At 45.4% G+C, this 17,611-nt stretch overlaps 1 protein-coding gene across 2 annotated transcripts in view; it reads left to right on the top strand.

Annotated features, from left to right (window-relative positions):
* PPP2R2A (protein phosphatase 2 regulatory subunit Balpha) overlaps nt 1-17,611 on the top strand; it is a 76,676-nt gene that overhangs the window by 6,733 nt on the left and 52,332 nt on the right. Inside the window, exon 1 of one of the 2 annotated variants that reach the window (XM_068274721.1) lies at nt 14,114-14,195. The exons of the other annotated variant lie outside the window; for it this stretch is intronic. Coding sequence (XP_068130822.1) covers nt 14,129-14,195 — 67 coding nt within the window. The 5' untranslated portion in view covers nt 14,114-14,128. Of the gene's footprint in view, nt 1-14,113; nt 14,196-17,611 lie in introns of those variants that run through there. 2 annotated transcript variants of the gene reach the window in all.

Here is a 17,611-nt window from a genome sequence, read left to right as displayed (position 1 = left end):
CGCTAGTCACCTGCTCATTAGCACGGACCCGGTCAGGCTCAGCTATTTCTGCCAGAGCCCGAGCAGAACTGTGCTAGAGCACATGCACAGGGAGGCCACTCTTTGGTTCCAGCAATGGAATAAGACTGCAAAGGATGATGGGGAAGGTGAGTATCTCACAGGTTTACTTTAACATACACAATGGAGAGGCCTCCAGATGTTCCTGGTAGCTCCATTGTTCCTTTCAGATGGAAAGTCCTCAGTCAATCAGTATTGTTTCCTACTGCAGGTGCCTACTGAAAGTCCTACCCCCTTCCCTCTCCATTGGATGGCCAGAGAGCAGAGTAGCATTGTCTGTATAAACAGACATCTAAAATAATCCCCAACTATTTCCACTGACAACCACCCACGAGATAGACTCCTAGGATCAGGCCACATGTGATTTGTAACAACTAGCCAACCTCTTCATATCTTTGTTGCTAAGAAAAGATAATTGTAGTTGGGGAGAGTGCTGCATCTTGGCTACTGCAGCTACTTGTAGATCAGTTACTGCCTGACTTAGCTTCCCCACTAACTACAAAATCACTGTCTTGAGTAGCTGCGTTAAGAGCAGCTGCTAATGGCTTTGTCACAACAGCAATTTGTAGTTCCATAGACATATGCTGTAGTCCGCTACAACAGTGCCTTTGTTGCCAGATACAAATTATCCTAGAAAATACTGAGATTGTAATTGCTGTTTATTTCTTACACAGAATTACTTGTGTAGCGTGGCTGTAATTAAAAAGAGCATCACGTTTTGGCTGTGTGGTATGTGTTGAGAAATAAAGAGTTTTGTAGTGTTTGAATATTTTAATTTAGATTTAAAAATCCTCGGTGCAGCATGTGATATTTCTTTTATAAAGTCAGTGGAATGGGCTTCCTAAAAAAACAGACAAACCCTCAATGTATGTAAAATACATGCCAGTGCATGTTAAAGCACCGCATGTTAGTGCATGTATTTTCAAACCCTGCCGACTATGATCCTCTTTGGCATAACTGTATACCGGTTTATTATTTGCTTTCTGAATGTGAAGCTTTTGCTAGTTTTTATTATATTTAAATAGTAAAAGCAGACAAGCTCATCATGGTTAATGGAAAATTGTCGATCCTTGATGGTTATCCATAACCTCCAAATATATGGGATGAGAGAGACCAGGAGCTCAGTGGTGCAGTATTCCTGGACAAAAGGATCTTAATAAGATCACGTGTAAGTAATATACTCTCACAAAGGTAGTAACGGTAGAAGGAAAGCGTGACTGGCACTCGTTGCCCACTGAATCTGGAGCAGTTGGATTGTAGAGACTGAATAGACTGCTCACCAACCATATATACGATAGACATTCATCCAATAAGCGAGAAGAAAAGCAGTTCTGGCACCAGTCTAATGCTTCAGTGAAATTTTAATCCAATAGGTACAGTAAGTTACATCAGACAGTACAATAGGACGGCCTGACGGCCGTTTTGCATATCTCCCTGCTTCACCTGACGAAGCAGGGTGACCTGTGAAACAGCTGTCAGGCCGTCCTATTGTACTCTCTGATGTAACTTACTGTACCTATTGGATTAAAATTTCACTGAAGAATTAGACTGGTGCCAGACCTGCTTTTCTCGCTTATTGGCTGATACTCACAAAGGTGGGTTGCAACAGCTTGCAATCACTGTCAGAGCCTGCAGGAAAATAACCGTCCCTGCTTAGTGTCCCAGGTCTGTTGGTGCAGATGCTTGTTGATTGCTCTCCTGGATACATTCTGAGAACAAGGTGCTTGGAACCCCTTAGGGCAGTGGTCCTCAAACTACGGCCCGCTGAGGCTTTTTCACTGGCCCACCAAACACAAAATGTATAACTTGTAGTAGATGCAGTTCACTGCACCTTTTAAATATCGGCAGCCGGCATATAGCATAGCAGTGCTGGCACCACCCATCCACATACTGTAGAAGCCAGCGGGCCGTAATTTGCTGACTTCCAATCCAATTCTGCATCAGGTGACACTGCTGTCCAACTGGAAGGCAGGTTGTCACCTGGGTATGCTTCTCTGTCTGGTGCACAAAGACGTTCTTCGGGCGCCACATGACTGAATGGCTGCTGCTGGGAGGTCTCTGGGCATGATTGGGAGGGAATCCATACCTAGATTCAATGTAATGTTTTTAACATAATTTTATGTATGTGTCGGCCCCCCAGCAGTCTGAAGTATGTTGACGCGGCCCTTGACCAAAAATGTTTGGGGACCCCTGCCTTAGGGTATAGACTATAACACTGGTGGAGGCGCCCTCTGTGATGCATGACTAGTAATTATATATGAATGAGAAGTCTTACCTTCTCGGAACAGCAAACCAGAAGTAATGGAAAAGATGTATTCATGCACATTAGGCAACGCGTTTCACGGGTCCTAGCCCACTTCCTCAGGACAATAACAAGCGGCGGCAGCAGTTCAGTCATGCACATTGGTGCCTAAAATATGTTCATGACCGAACCGTTGCAGGCACTTTTTATTGACCTGAGGAAGCTGGCTAGGACCTGTGAAACGCATGATTAAACATATCTTTTTCCATTACTTATGGTTGGTTCTTCTGAGAAGGTAAGAAGTTACACTTCTCATTCATATAACTACAGTTACATATCATCGAGGGTGCCTCCACTATGGGTATCATTATGGTTAAGGGCCCTTTGACACTACATCCATTGCAGAATAATTCTGCATGCCAACTCACTGCCCATACAATTCTGTTGGGCTGATGAATCGCGTTATTCTAACTCGCAGCATGCAGGATTTGTATTAAAATGTTTGTCCATTCTCCATTGCAGTTCCCGCTCATAATGCCTGTGTTATGCAATGCGCACTGTGGAAATCCAGTTGACGTGTAATCTTGTGTGGGACAGCCTGGTGTTGGCGCAGATCTTGGCTATGCAATGACACTTAATACTAACTTCCCCTCTTTAACTGTAACCTCATTCTTGATGAAATCCTTCCTTCACGCCTATCACTAGCTGATAAACCTAACATCCTCCTATGCTTTCTTTCAACACTTTAGGGCTGGGCTTACGCTGAATCAGTTGCTGTCAACACAACGGATAACTGATGAGACGGAATTTCAGGGAAACATGGAACATTATCAGTTGTCCATTGCGTTATAGCTGAGTGTAAACCCAGCATTACCCCCCCAAAACAATGCTTTACTGATACAGTTCTTCCGTCATCTTCAGCAGTGGCTATGGACACTATGGACAGAGATCTTGTCAGCTGGTACATCAGCACATAATAGTGAAATGCCCTCAAAAATCAACCACAAATGGCCAAAATAATCTGGGTGTCGGTATGAAGTATTACATTGCCAAAAACCAACTCCCAGACCAAGCTCCTAAGGCTAGGTTCACACTGGGTCATTGCTCACACTGTAAAAACAGGATTGCAATGAATGGGAAAAAGTAATGCGATGCATACAGTGAAACACACAATTCACGAAAAGTATGCTTCACTGTAAATGTGTGGGTTGTCCGATACACACAGCATGACTCACGTTATGCCAACAGATTCCACCGCACTGCTAATAGGCTGGTGAGGAGGTACCATTACAAGATAATTGCATCACGTATTGTCTGATGTAATGCACTTCGGTGCCCCAGTGTGAACCAAGCCTTGGGGAATAAATAACCTGGGACCTGTTTGGGCTGTCTTCTAGCCAAGTGCCAGCAGCTAACTAGATTATGGCATTACAAAATGCTCCAAAACTTCCCCTATATGTGTATTGGACAGAGGATTTAGGAATGTATGACCTGTACTGCAGAGTTCCCCAACCCTGTCCTCAAGGCTCACCAACAGTACATGTTTTGCAGAAAACCACAAACATGCACAGGTGAGGTTATTAGTGTTTCAGCAGAGCTGATTACCTCTGGATTTGCACAAAACATGCACTGTTGCTAGGCCTTGAGGACAGTATTGGGGAACACTGCTGTACTGTACACCAAGCATAGCTTTCTGACGCTGGATTGAGGGTGAGGATCTGCTTCTCTAAAAGAAGTCCTGTCAGTAAAATTATAGGCTTCTTGGGTTTCAAATGTATAAGGCCCTAGATGAAGAGGTTATAGTATGGCGCAGGACAAGCGTCTATAAAAATGGCCATAGGCAACAGTAATACAAGTTACAATTAGCGGCAAGAAAGTTAAAATATGGCGCCCGCTATTGTTGGGCACCATAATTTACCTACCTTGCCGCTGGTCACGGCTTATACTTTTGCCGCCTATGACAGCAGGGAGTACATACATACAGGCACGAGGGTTAGTGTGAGGCAGCGGGGTCGAGGGTTGAGTGGACTACTGTTATACAGGGGTGTTGAAGGGGGTAGGGTTAGGCATAGGTAGAGGGAAAGTTCAGGGTGAGGGTAAGTAGTGATACATTACCTTGTCCCAGCAATCGATCCTTCACTTCCTCAGTTTGCTGTAGTCCTGCATCCAGCCATCCCCGCATGGTGATTGGCTGGCTTCAGGACCCCTGCAAACTAACTAGGAAGTGAAGGAGTCACCGGGACAAGGTAATGTATGCTAGACAGGGCTGTGGAGTCGGAGCAATTTTGGGTACTCGGAGTCGTGATTTCATAAACTAAGGGAGTCAGAGTCAGATGAATTTTGGACAAAATTCACAGCCCTGGTAAGTATTAGACTAAGGAGTCGGAGGCATTTTGGGTACCTGGAGTCGGAGTCGGCAGTTTTGTAAACTGAGGAGTTGGAGTCGGAATATTTTTGTGCCGACTCCACAGCCCTGATGCTAGATGCCGGTAATGACTTCATGTTACTAAGGTTATTTTACGTTTTAGGACATTTCTTAAATAACCTTAGTAGCAAAATGTCGTTATCGGCATCACCCTGCTCCATTTTTTTAAGGCGCCTTTTTTTTTTTTTTAAATGTACTTGCTTAGGATACCTGTGCTTATGTCCATATTCAGCACTAGAGACGGTGAGATGCAGGTCTGGCTTGTGGCCACCATGTATGCACCTTGGAATTGGCCCAATCAAATGCACTTCCTGTTACATTTAGTCCAGTTTATTTCTCACCGACCATCTCTGATGACGTTCCATCTATATCGATGCACCAGAAATGTTAATAACACTGTGGAAAATAACTTTACAGGTCTTTAACATGCCTCCACAATTATATATGCAGATCTTGTTGTAAAACAGAATAATAAAGATAATTATAATAATCCTAGAAGGTCATACTCCTTGCTCAGTCCTTTCAGATTTAGCGTATCCATTTTATTTTGATTGTGCCTCTGACTTTTTTTTTTTTTTTAGTATATGATCCTGTAGAAATTGAAAACTAAAGTGTACCAGAGCTGTTGAAAAAAAGAATGGATACTCACCCGTGGCTTCCTCCTCCAGCAGCATAAACCCGTCTGAGTCCCACGCTGTCCTCTTGCGGTCTGCTGTGATCAGCCCCGGTAACAGGATCAGTCTGGGTGTTCTGTGCGTGTATGGACCTCCCACACATACGCAGACTCGACTGACGCGACTGAGCAAGTTACCAGGGCTGTTCCCCTCTGATCGGCAGACCACGGGAGGACAGTGAGGGACTCAGACTGGTTTATGCTGCTGGAGGACGCCATGGGTGAGTATCCATTCTTCTTTTTTCAACAGCTCTGGTAAACTTTGTTGTGACAGGGGATGACCCTTTTTAAAAAAAAAAAAAAAAAAAAAAAAAAAAAAAAAGTGTGCAGCAGCTGCTTGTTCTCAATGCCTGTTAATTACTGCTGACTTATGCTGCATACACACTTGAGATAAAAGTCTTTGGAAAAGGCAAGATCACAGACCAATTTTACCCCCTTCCATGTAGTATGAGAGCCATACTCTACACAGTCTATTCTATGGAGCTGCACTCCCCATCAGATAAAATGTTTGCAAGATGCTACACACAAAGATGCCCGTACACATTCAAAAGATCATTATCTGCAAAAGATCCATTCCTGCAAAATGCATTCATAGTCTATGAGATCTGCAGATCATCATACACACCTTGTTTAACAGGCAATCCTCTGCAGATCAGATCCACCAGAATGGATTTTCAGATCTGCAGATGACTGCGAGATATGCAGATGAAGTCTGTTAAACAAGGTGTGTATGATGATCTGCAGATCTCATAGACTATGAATGCATTTTGCAGGAATGGATTTTTGGCAGGAACAGATCTTTTGCAGATACTGATCTTTTGTGTCTGTGCAGCATCTGTGTGTGCAGCATCTTGCAAAGATTTTAGCTGATGGGCAGTGCAGCTCCATAGACTAGACTGTGAATGTATGGCTCTCATACTACATGGATGGGGGTAAAATTGGTCTGTGATCTTGCCTTTTCCAAAGACTTTTATCTCCAGTGTGTATGCGGCATTAGGCTACATACACACTTGAAATAAGTCTTTGGAAAAGGCAAGATCACAGACCTATTTTATCCCATTCCATGTATTATGAGAGCCATACTCTACACAGTCTATTCTATTGAGCTGAACTCCCCATCAGATAAAAAACTTTGCAAGATGCAAAAGATCTGTTCCTGCGAAAGATCAGTTCCTGCAAAATGTATTCAGTCTATGATATCTGCAGATCCTCATGCACACCTTGTTTAACAGACATTCATCTGCATATCTGACAACCTGAAGATCCATCCTGGTGGATCTGATCTGCAGATGATTGTCCATTAAACAAGGTGTGTATGAGGATCTGCAGCTATCATAGACTATGAATGCATTTTGCAGGAACTGATCTGTTGCATGTGTGCAGCATCTTGCAAAGATTTTTATCTGATGGGGAGTTGAGCTCAATAGACTGTGTAGCGTATGGCTCTCATATTACATGGAAGGGGGTTAAATTGGTCTGTGATCTTTCATTTTCCAAAGACTATGGTCTGATGAGTGTATGAGCCTTTAGACTAAGGAATCGGACCCATTTTGGGTACCTGGAGTCGGTGGTTTTGTAAACTGAGTCAGTTGGATCAGATGATTTTTGACCCGACTCCACAGCCCTTTTTTGTATCTCATTGACCAGCCCTAAAAACAATGTGCTGCAAAATGTCACAAAGCAAGCATGTTCTTCTATTTGCGGACCTCATCAGATGTTTGTTAAATGGACAGATTCTTTTGTTGTCTTGTACAAAAGTCATTGCCTAATGTGTTGTAGGTCACTTTTAATGACACTAAATCTTAGAAACTGGTAAATCTCCCTGCATGGAATGAGTTTGGCTGAGTCTTATGGTATACCTTTCATAAAGTGACAGCCTGTTTTCACTTTCATAGGGGAAGATGTAATCTCCTGTATCCTTATACTATCCTTATTGACATTTGTGAATTGCTCTATTGTTTGCGTGCACAAGTAGATAAATATTAATGCTGCCCTACTAGAAGAGAAGTAGACATCAGGCTGGTTTTGCCGGGTTGCTACATAGATTCCTGTTAAGACAGATCCAAATGGTTGACATAATTTTTAAAGCAAACGCTGCATTAACTTGTTCCAGCATAATGGCAGTTGCTAGACCGGGTTAACCCCTTTCTGCCAATGTATTCCTGAGTTTTTATTGCTGCCCGGCAACAGACCTGGTAAAATAACTGGATTCTGAGGCGTGAGTGTGGCTGGTTGTTACTCATAAGGATGTGCACAGCGCGAAGGTGTACTGGCTTGTTTGTGTATTGTTCTTTCTTCACTCTATGCTGATGACAGCTGTGATATGGAATATTATAGGAGGCATTTGATAAGTTTGGCAATGTCTGCCTGTGCCTTCCACATGAGGTTTGTTCCAAGTATTGTTCATCATAGCAACAATATTAGAAGATTCAATAGTAGAAAGTCAGGTACAAGCGCTTCCAAAGCAATGAACAGGCATAAACCGCAAGGTATCCTATTCCACATACAGAACGGTCCAATTCCCAGAGTATAGCACTAGCCTAAACTGCTTCTTCCTTGAAGACTAGACAGTGGGTATCATGAAAAGGTTTCACCTACTGGTATCCTGGCATTAGTGCCTCAAGGCGATATACTTTATTCTCAGACCCTGTTGCACAGGACCCACGTCAATAGTTTTTATTCTATGGTTTTATGATTTGTTTTAGTGAATAAATAGCTTCTGCTTGGATTTGGCACTAATGTTTGGTAAACACCATGCAAATTCCCATCAGACGGTCTTATTAATTCCAATTTTTTTCCCCCCTGATCACTTCTATACATAATTGATCAGAAAAACAGTTGGATCCCATCAGACCTGTCGGAAATAACCGCTTTGACCGGTCTATCTGATGGGAAATTGCCTGATGTGTACCAGGGGTAACCTTTTCAGTCATGTGGTGACGGTCACCTCGTTGGTTTGTTTGAGCACTGAGTATCTGCAGCAGATTTATACAAATCTTTTTATCAAGGAAGGAACTGTCTATGCTAAGCTGAGGCTGAGACTAGTACACTCCGACTGTGTAATACAAGGGATTGTAAAAATGATCGGGAATGCGATCGGACTTGTAGGAATGTATCAGTTCGACCTGTCTGGGAAATTGCATGGAAATGGCAAAAATAATGGCAAAAATAAAGATTTGAACAGACAACAAAGCCTTATGTCTGAAACCGTTATTTGTGACTGCATCAGGTATCCCCTGGTCCTCTTCAGCATACACAGGTTTGAGGCATATAGCCTGGCAGTGATTGGGACCCGATCCCATGGACAACATTGCAGGACCAAGACTGTACAGATAAGTGGGTAGCCTGCAGACTAGCGTCATGTTCAGTTGTTAAGCGAAGATGCGAGGGGGGGGGGGAGAATAAACCTCTGTCAGTGCCTGGCTGCGTCGATCTGTTGGGCTGATTGCTACCGTAGGCTGCTGTACACACACAAGAGGCGGTCATTATAGGCCACTTCAGCTGAGTTTTATCTAGCATGTGTTCACAGCTTCAGTCAGTATTCTGCAGCAGTGTAAAGACATCCACTCTCCAGTAGTACACACAGCTGAGCAGAGCCTACGTATCAGTATAGGGGTTGTTGGGCAAGCTTTATTAGATTATAGCTGAGTCATGCTCTGCACAGCCCAACTAATGTGACATGGCTTGACTCAAAGGCTGCTCTGTGGGAAAATGAAGGCCGTCACTGACTGACAGCCACTTTGATTTCAGTTTTCCCTGGTCCAAAAATACAGTAGAATGTCGTTATAGTAAACTCAGCCCCTGGGTTCTGATCATGGGCCTTAATGTATATACGGGAGGGGGTCACATATGAAGGCAATTGCTGCCGGGAGACTTGGCGGAGGAAACGGACAATATATAGCTTATCCTGCTGCTGCACAAGTCCCGGTGGCTTTAATTACTATTCCCCCTCCAGGTCCACATGGATGGTGGGGAATTATGTAATTTGGCTGCCAGCTGTTGCTGGCGGCCGAATTAGTGTTTAAAAAGTAACCTCAGCTCCGTCTTCTGACGGCACCGAAGTTACTCACTGTGTGCCGCTATACCTGTAATTCCTATTTACAGTCTTTTGTGGCGCCGGCTGCGCCCAAATCTCCTGCGCTGGATTCCTTGTGTTCGAGGGGGTCTGCACTTGGTGACAGAGGACGGAGTGAAAGCCCCTTATAGGTTTCCCTTTTCATAGGTAACACTCCCCCTCTTTAAGCCCGGTACTGAAAACTTCCTGCTGTTGTCTTTGAGGGCTCGTTTCCACTGTAGCGGTGCGGAATCGCCTGGATTCCACCGCTGAAGAAATCGCATGCGGCAGCGTTTCCGCATGCAGATTTACCCGCGATTTCGCATGCGATTTCGCATGGCAAGGAGCCATGCAAATTTAACCATGTCACTGCCTGTGTTAAGTTCCATTGGCTTTCATGCGAAATCGCGGGGAAATCCGCATGACAAAGCCGCATGCGATTTCCCTATTGAATACATTAGCGGCGATTCGCCCACATTCCTGCCGCACGCGAATCTGCACGACCCTGTCGTGCAGATTTTCCCTGCACCGAAAAACGCCGCCGCACACGTGGAAACAGCCCCATCCACTAACATTAAGTATGCGAATCCGCATGCAGTGCCCGCATGCGGATTCGCTATAGTGGAAACGAGCCCTGAAAGATAACGAACTTGTCCTTGCAGCTATAATGATTCTGATAGGTGATTCGACTTGCTGCCTAGAATTAGTGATTAACAATGCTTCCTGAAGGATTGTGAAGGAGAGAAATGTGTTTGAAGGTGTAAATAGCAAAGGCAGTAGAATCCCTTTCCCTTTATAGTAAACTCCAAGAGACCTGGCCTATTGGTTTACTTTATCAGGATTCGTTAAACATTGTATATTGGACATTGAGTTTCCTACCGCGTTTTCCCCCGAATTTAAAGAGAATCTGTATTGTTAAAATTGCACAAAAGTAAACATACCAGTGCGTTAGGGGACATCTCCTATTACCCTCTGACACAATTTCGCCGCTCCCCGCCGCATTAAAAGTGGTTAAAAACAGTTTTAAAAAGTTTGTTTATAAACAAACAAAATGGCCACCAAAACAGGAAGTAGGTCTCTTTAAGACCTCCCCTGAATTTAAGACCTAGTTCATATTTCGAGTATGCTGAAAATATAAGACCTACCCCTTAAGTAAGACCTAGTGACAGTGGAGACACAGTCAGCGCTGGGTACCTGGCTCCCTTCTCCCCCTCCCCCTCTTCTAATCCTGCTTGCCTTCCCGCTTTAACTTTCTCGGTTCCTGGTGGTCAGCTCCCGACCTCCTGCGTAAATAGTAACTGTTAGGCAAAAAAAGCTGCCCGCTCTCTCTCTCGGTGTTAGCTTTTTGGGGTGAGAAGGCATCCGCACCTGTTTCTGTGTGTGTGTGTGTGTGGGGGGGGGGGGGGGTCATGAAGACATCCGCAGCTTGGTGGGAGTGTCTGAGGGCTGGGAGTTGGGAGGGCTAATGCATACTAAATCGGGGGGAAGAGTGGAAGCAGGGTAAGGGAGGATATTACATCACGATTAGCTTCAGACAAGACAGTCAAAGATGGAACCTGTCAGGAACATAAATATCTGTGTATACTATATAAAAATTGACTGAAATCAATACGTGGACAGTGTAATGCATATGTTATGCAAGTACAGCCAGTATTTATCTACTGATATGTGTTTTTTTCCTATGAGACCCTATACCGAACAGCTCCTCTTTAAAGGAGTTATCAGGGATTTTTAAGTAAAATAAGTGCTACTTACTTGGGGCTTCGTCCAGCCCCAAGCTCCCTGCATGTCCCTTGCCACAGTTCCGCCGTCAGCTGTTCACCGCCGCTGCCTCCGGGTCCCCGGTGATGTCAGGCAGACCTCCAGGTCGGCCTGTACTGCGCCTGTGCGAGCGGCGCTGTCAATCAGCGCCACGTGGGCCGGAGCGTACTGCGTAGTAGTTCTGCGCTTGCGCAGTACGCTCCGGTCCACGTGGCGGCGATTGACAGCGCCGCTCACGCAGGTGCAGTACAGGCGGACCTGGAGGTCTGCCTGACTTCATCACCGGGGACTGGGAGGCGGCGGCGAATGATTGATGGCGGAGCTGCAGCGAGGGACATGCTGGGAGCTTAGGGCTGGACGGAGCCCCGGGTAAGTAGCACTTATTTTACTTAAAAATCCCTGATAACCCCTTTAAGAAAGTCCGAATACCCCTGCTGCTTATCCCCGGAATAATTTAAACTGCAGATCAGCGGTGAAAGATTAACGTAGTCCAATAAAAGCGCCGCTCTATACAGGAAATAAACAGAGATCACTTCCTGTATACGGTGCTGTTACTGGACTACATTAGCTGTCTTCACCGCTGTGGTTTGAATTTTCAGGGGGATAAGCCACAGGGGATCAGACTTTCTTAAGGAGAGGGACGGGAGCCGACAACAGTGGAGGTAAAGCGAGCGGGTATCTGCCTATATACAGGGGGACTAGACTATATTCCAGGGGGAATCTGCCTAAATAAATGGGGATCTGGCTGTATATCTGGGGGGGAATCGGGCTAAATCCTAAAGGGGATCTGGCAACCCCCACAAAATATAAGACCTCCCTGAAAATAAGCCCTAGCACATTTTGAAGGAAAAATTAATGACCAGTGTCTTATTTTCGGGGAAACATGGTATATCGAAGTTTACTATGAGACTACTTTATGTATTTGCGGAGTTGCGGAAATGCATTCTGGCATCTCTTTACGATAGAAGTATAGGAAATACATGTGGAATGTGTGTTTTTAGTCTGTAGCAATGCAGCAGCTGACATATGGTTGCTAAACAGCCTGTTTTGTGTGAGCTGGTCCCAGTGACAGTTATACATGTGGTGTTGTGGTGGTTTCTCATCAACTCATTAAAAATGATGCAACATTTGTTTTCATACAGTTTGTTCATTGATATGTCCAGAGTAGCCTTTGAATGGAACTTGTCTTATTGACCAGAGCTTTACCAGTGGCCATATTATTATGATTATTTTACATAGCACCGATGCATATGCCCTCAAAACTGCTGACCGTGAATCCAAAACCACCCGGCCTGTCCACACGTGATTGGAACTGGCTTGGAATCTTTCACATGCAGCACAACATGCATATTTTTATTGTGCCAGTAGTATTGGGCACACTTCTAATTACTAGGTACAAATATGGCCCACTTTTTAGCAGGAGTTAAAATGTCTGTTTATTGCCCTTTCTGTACTACGTGAACTCTGCCTCCGATAGGCAACTAACTGTACACAAGATGCAAATTTTCCCTTCTATTGTGATTCTGGTTTTAGGGCCCGTTTCCACTAGAGCGAATCTGCATGCGTTTTCTGCATGCAGATTCGCATGACCAATACAAGTGGATGGGGCTTTTTCCACTTGTCAAGAATTCTGTGCAGTTTGTTGTGCAGAAAAAATCTGCACTGCAGACCCGTCAGAATTCGCATGCCGCACACCCGCACGAGAATCGCCAGGTAATGTAATTTAATGGGAAAACCGGAAGCTTTTGTCTTGCGGTTTTCCAGGCGTTTTCGCGTGCGTTGTCGCTTAAAAACCCATGTCAATGCTTACCGGCAATTGTTCATTTGATATGTTATTTTTGAATCCACGGGCTGTTTCGCACTGAAATACTTATGATTTTGCTGCGATTTATCGCAATCGTTTCCAAAACGCTTTTATAATTGCAAACGTTGCAATGTGAATGCCCCCATAGGGGTGGCACTGCACTAGCGATTTGCTGATTATGGGTAGTCAGCAATAGCAGCACAAATAGTGGAACAGCGTATACTGTATAGGATACCACTTTTTTTCTTTTTTTTATAGTTCTGTCATACCAGACTATTTGATATCGGATTTCTCTTGAAATAAGAATGGTGCAAAGCGTTTTTTGACCAGCTAAGTATTGATTGTTTGATGGAGAAAGAGTGGTTCATGCCTGCCCAGCTAGTGAGCTGCTTTTCTGACTGTCTGACCTTTGCAGTTATTTCTGTTCCGTTTTCATTCTGGCTGCATTGCTGCTGCTGCCTGCAGTGGCTGCTCTTACCAGAAAAGAGGAAGTGCACCCTAGTTTTTTTTCCCCTCAATGCAGATGGTCTATTCCCCCATCTGTCCCTATGGTCTGGGATTCCCACATCCTCTGTGACCTCTCCCTCTCATCGCAGCATATCTAGCGATTTCTGTCCCATCCCAGTATGAGAAAAGGCAGAAATCTGTCTCTGGACCGGATACGATTCCACCACCCCCTGCATTTTCCTGTGGGGAGGGGCTCCCTTAGATTAGCATGTACATTGTGCCCCACCACCCCACCCCCCATCCAGTAGCACCGGCTGCTTCCTATTCAGCACATCCTTTCTTTAGGATGGGATCTGACCTGACAAAGCACATCAATCAGTGGGGCTTTAACCCTTTCCTGGGCCCGGGCCTCCTCTCTCTCCCGGCTGCACGTTTTTCCTCACGAGCGCGATATGCAGCTCTCGGTCTCGGGAATTGCATGTGATGATGTGAGAAGCTCAGTAGCTATCCCAGGCATGTTGTTACATGGCTGAGTTTGGATTTTGCCAAGGGTGAGGAGATTGAGACACTCACAGCTCCTTCCTGTATCAGCGGAACTCGGAACTCTTGGCTGGGAGGGCGGCGCAGGATTCTGTGAATGGCAGCTGTGTTCCCGGACGAAATCGATGTTCCAGAAGTTTTGTACCAAAGCCGTGATTCTGAGTAGCTTTTCCCACATGAAGCCTGTGTCAGGTGCTGGTGATGATGTACTGCTGCTTCAGGCCCTGTCTTTGCCTGGAGTGATGCTATCTTTCTGCCTGTTATCTCTATACCTGTGAAGGAGTCTGTGTGAAAAGGAAAGCAGTTTTTTGGCTACATGACCTGATCTTCAGATGCCCTTATGGAGTTCAGGCAGTGGGGGAGGGGTATTGTTCTAGGCCTTTGTCGTCTGTCGCGAATGATGCTAGGAGTTATTTGTATGCTACTGAGGTTTTTTTTTTTTTTTTTCTTTCTTTCTTATATTCAATTGTGTAATTGAGTTACATTTTTGGGACGGCTTAACTTAAATTCATTTAGTTCAGATCAGAACATAAATTCTCTATCCGCATGGCTGTTGTTTACATTGGATGCTGAGTACTGTTTGCTACCTTTGTTTATCTCTCACAATGCAGGCAGGATTTTTACTATCATTTTACATAGTGCTTAACATTATAGTTCTGTTTAGCGCTTGCTACATTTTTGTGCACAGTATATGCCGGTATGCTTTGGCGGCATTGTGTGGTGTGAAGGGCCCAGTGTGGCAAGAGTTTAGTCTCCCCAGTTAAAAAAAAAATTGATCTGGTCTAGCAATCGATTTTACTGTTTTATCGTTAAGGAGCCCGCAAATGATACAATCTTGATTGTACAATCTTACCCCTTCCATAATATGATGATCTTCCTAAAGTGTCCATACTAAGTATGCTCATTGATTACTCTCTCACTACACACAATCAAGGTGGTCTCATTAGTGGCCACCCTTGTATGTTTCATCCTTTTGATCACCTGGCCAAAATGAATTAAAGTTACTGTAATTAAATTTAAAATTAAGTTAGTTATTCGATCTCTCATGTTGTGAACATGTTGGCCAGAAAAATCTGCATGTGTGTATGGTCAGCCTAAGGCCCACTTGCGTTTTTGGGAAGCTGAGGTCAGGAATATGGAAGCCACCATCTCCATCCACTAACAACCAATGCCAATAGCCTGACTTCTATGCTGAAGCTCTGCTTCCAACGTTATAAGTCACTGGCCCAGAGTGAGCTGCAGATCTGGTCTGACTTCACTGGCCGCATGCTTGTTACAGGTGTGTGACTGGAAAACAAAGCCAAAAGCTCAGCATGGCAGCCAGGTAACTGGCATTGTTTTAAATGGAATAAACATGGCAGCCTCCATATTCTTTTCACTTCACTTTGTGGCTGGGTAGTGTAAAGCACAGCTGTTATTTACCTTCGCAGAACCGTATATGGTTCCTAAAGGGAACTGACCACCAGGATTTTTTTTTTCTCAACGTAACCTCCCCATAAGTGAGGTTCGTAATGAGATATGCCGAGGTGACCCTCACTACTTACCTACGGAGTGCTGCTCTTCTGCCCTAAATGCAATGCACCCTCTTCTCCACAGACAGACCGCATCTGCTGAATTCTGTATTTACCGGCAGTGTTCCATTTGTGCTGCAATGCATGCCAGGAGTTGTCGTCCATGGATGCGTGTGCAGAGATGTTCTCGCATCAATGGAGTACGTTTTTCCCAGCATGCACTGCGGTGCACATGCACGGAACACTGCCGGGAACTACTATAGACCCTGAACAAGCATGCAGATCAGATGTTTGACAAATCTGACAAGATTAGCCGCATGCTTGTTTCAGGTGCGGGACCTGGAGCCTACTGACTAGAAAGATCAACAGAACTGCTGGGAAACTGGTATTGTTTAAGGTCGCGTTCACAGCGGCACGTTGCGGAGCTGAGTTATAAAGTCTTATAACATAGCTTACCGCACTGCATTGCTAAGCCTATAGGACGTTCACAGTGTGACGTTAACCTCCTGAGCGTTACGCTGCTTAGGTGGTTTTGGTAGCCTTAGGAGTCCCCCAGGAGAAATCTATTAGATGTAATTCCTGCCGAATATATTAGCTAGCACTAGGCTTGCTAGTATAGACGGCCGACACCCCCCGGATCGCCCTTGATCCGCTGACACGGTGTCGGGCATACCGCTCAGGAGGTTCATGTCGCATTGAAATATGTTGCATGTTGCGTTATGGTAACTCACTGCTCGCAGTGCGGTGCCTCTAAACGCAGACGCTTTGCGATTTTAACGTCACATTCTTATCTTGTTGAACAAGAATCAAAAAGCAAATCGCGGCGCAAAATTGCGATTCAAGCTCCGAGTATGAACCAACCCTCTGGGGATTAGTAGGAAAGCCAGGCAATCTAGAGTGCTTAAAAGAAATGTATATATTGGCCTCCACATTACTCACTTCAGTTGTCCTTTAAAGGGAAGGTTCGGGGAGGGCTGTAAAAAAATAAAAATCAAAATCCACTTACCTGGGGCTTCCTCCAGCCCGTGGCAGGCAGGAGGTGCCCTCGCCGCCGCTCCGCAGGCTCCCAGGGGCCGACCCGACCTGGCCAGGCCGGCTGCCAGGTCGGGCTCTTCTGCGCTCCAAATGCCGGCACTTCTGCGTCCCACGCGGACGCGCTGACGTCATCGGACGTCCGCCGGGCTGTACTGCGCAGGCGCAGAACTACTGCGCCTGCGCAGTACAGCCCGGCGGACGTCCGATGACGTCAGCGCGTCCACGTGGGACGCAGAAGTGCCGGCATTTGGAGCGCAGAAGAGCCCGACCTGGCAGCCGGCCTGGCCAGGTCAGGTCGGCCACCGGAGGCCACCAGGAGCCTGCGGAGCGGCGGCGAGGGCACCTCCTGCCTGCCACGGGCTGGAGGAAGCCCCAGGTAAGTGGATTTTTATTTTTATTTTTTTACAGCCCTCCCCGAACCTTCCCTTTAAAAATAAATAAAAATCCTAGTGCTCAATTACCTCTAAAACAAAATATGAAAACTGTTACGCCACAGACAATGTATGAGACTGCAATTGGATGGCCACTACCTCACTATCCTTTTAGCAATCATTCTAGTATGACGTGACACAGCATTTTTGTGACACTGCATTCTTATGCCACCTGATAACTTATGAAAGACTCCAATATAGGCTTGCTGAATCACATAGGCTTCCAAGTTTTTGGGAAGTAGAATCTATTTGTACATGGCCAGCCCCTTTCTTCCCTATGTGGGGGTCACAGGACCTCCGTACTGTGTGGGTTGTGTGAAAGGACTCATTCTGGTAGCTCTGCAGCTGACTGCCCATGTGATGTGCATGCCATATGTACACCCACGTGACTAAAGGGGCCCATACACCTAACAATTTTGTGATCGAATCTGCTGTGAAATCGTTGAGCAAACGTTGACCGGACAATCGATTTCCGACTGAAAACGATCATTCCCGTCGTTCCTGTCCATGCGGAAGATTTCGCTTGATTGCCGGCGGGTCAGGAGTGCGTCGATAGCGGCGTGCGAATGTCCGGCGACCGACGCAATACATTACCTGTTTTGCCAGCGCTTGTCACTGCTACTCCTTCTCC

This window comes from Hyperolius riggenbachi, chromosome 3, assembly GCF_040937935.1.
Source record: "Hyperolius riggenbachi isolate aHypRig1 chromosome 3, aHypRig1.pri, whole genome shotgun sequence".
Classification (NCBI taxonomy): Eukaryota; Metazoa; Chordata; class Amphibia; order Anura; family Hyperoliidae; genus Hyperolius; species Hyperolius riggenbachi.
Note: the sequence above shows the minus strand (reverse complement) of the source record. Positions and strands in the feature narration are given on the sequence as shown.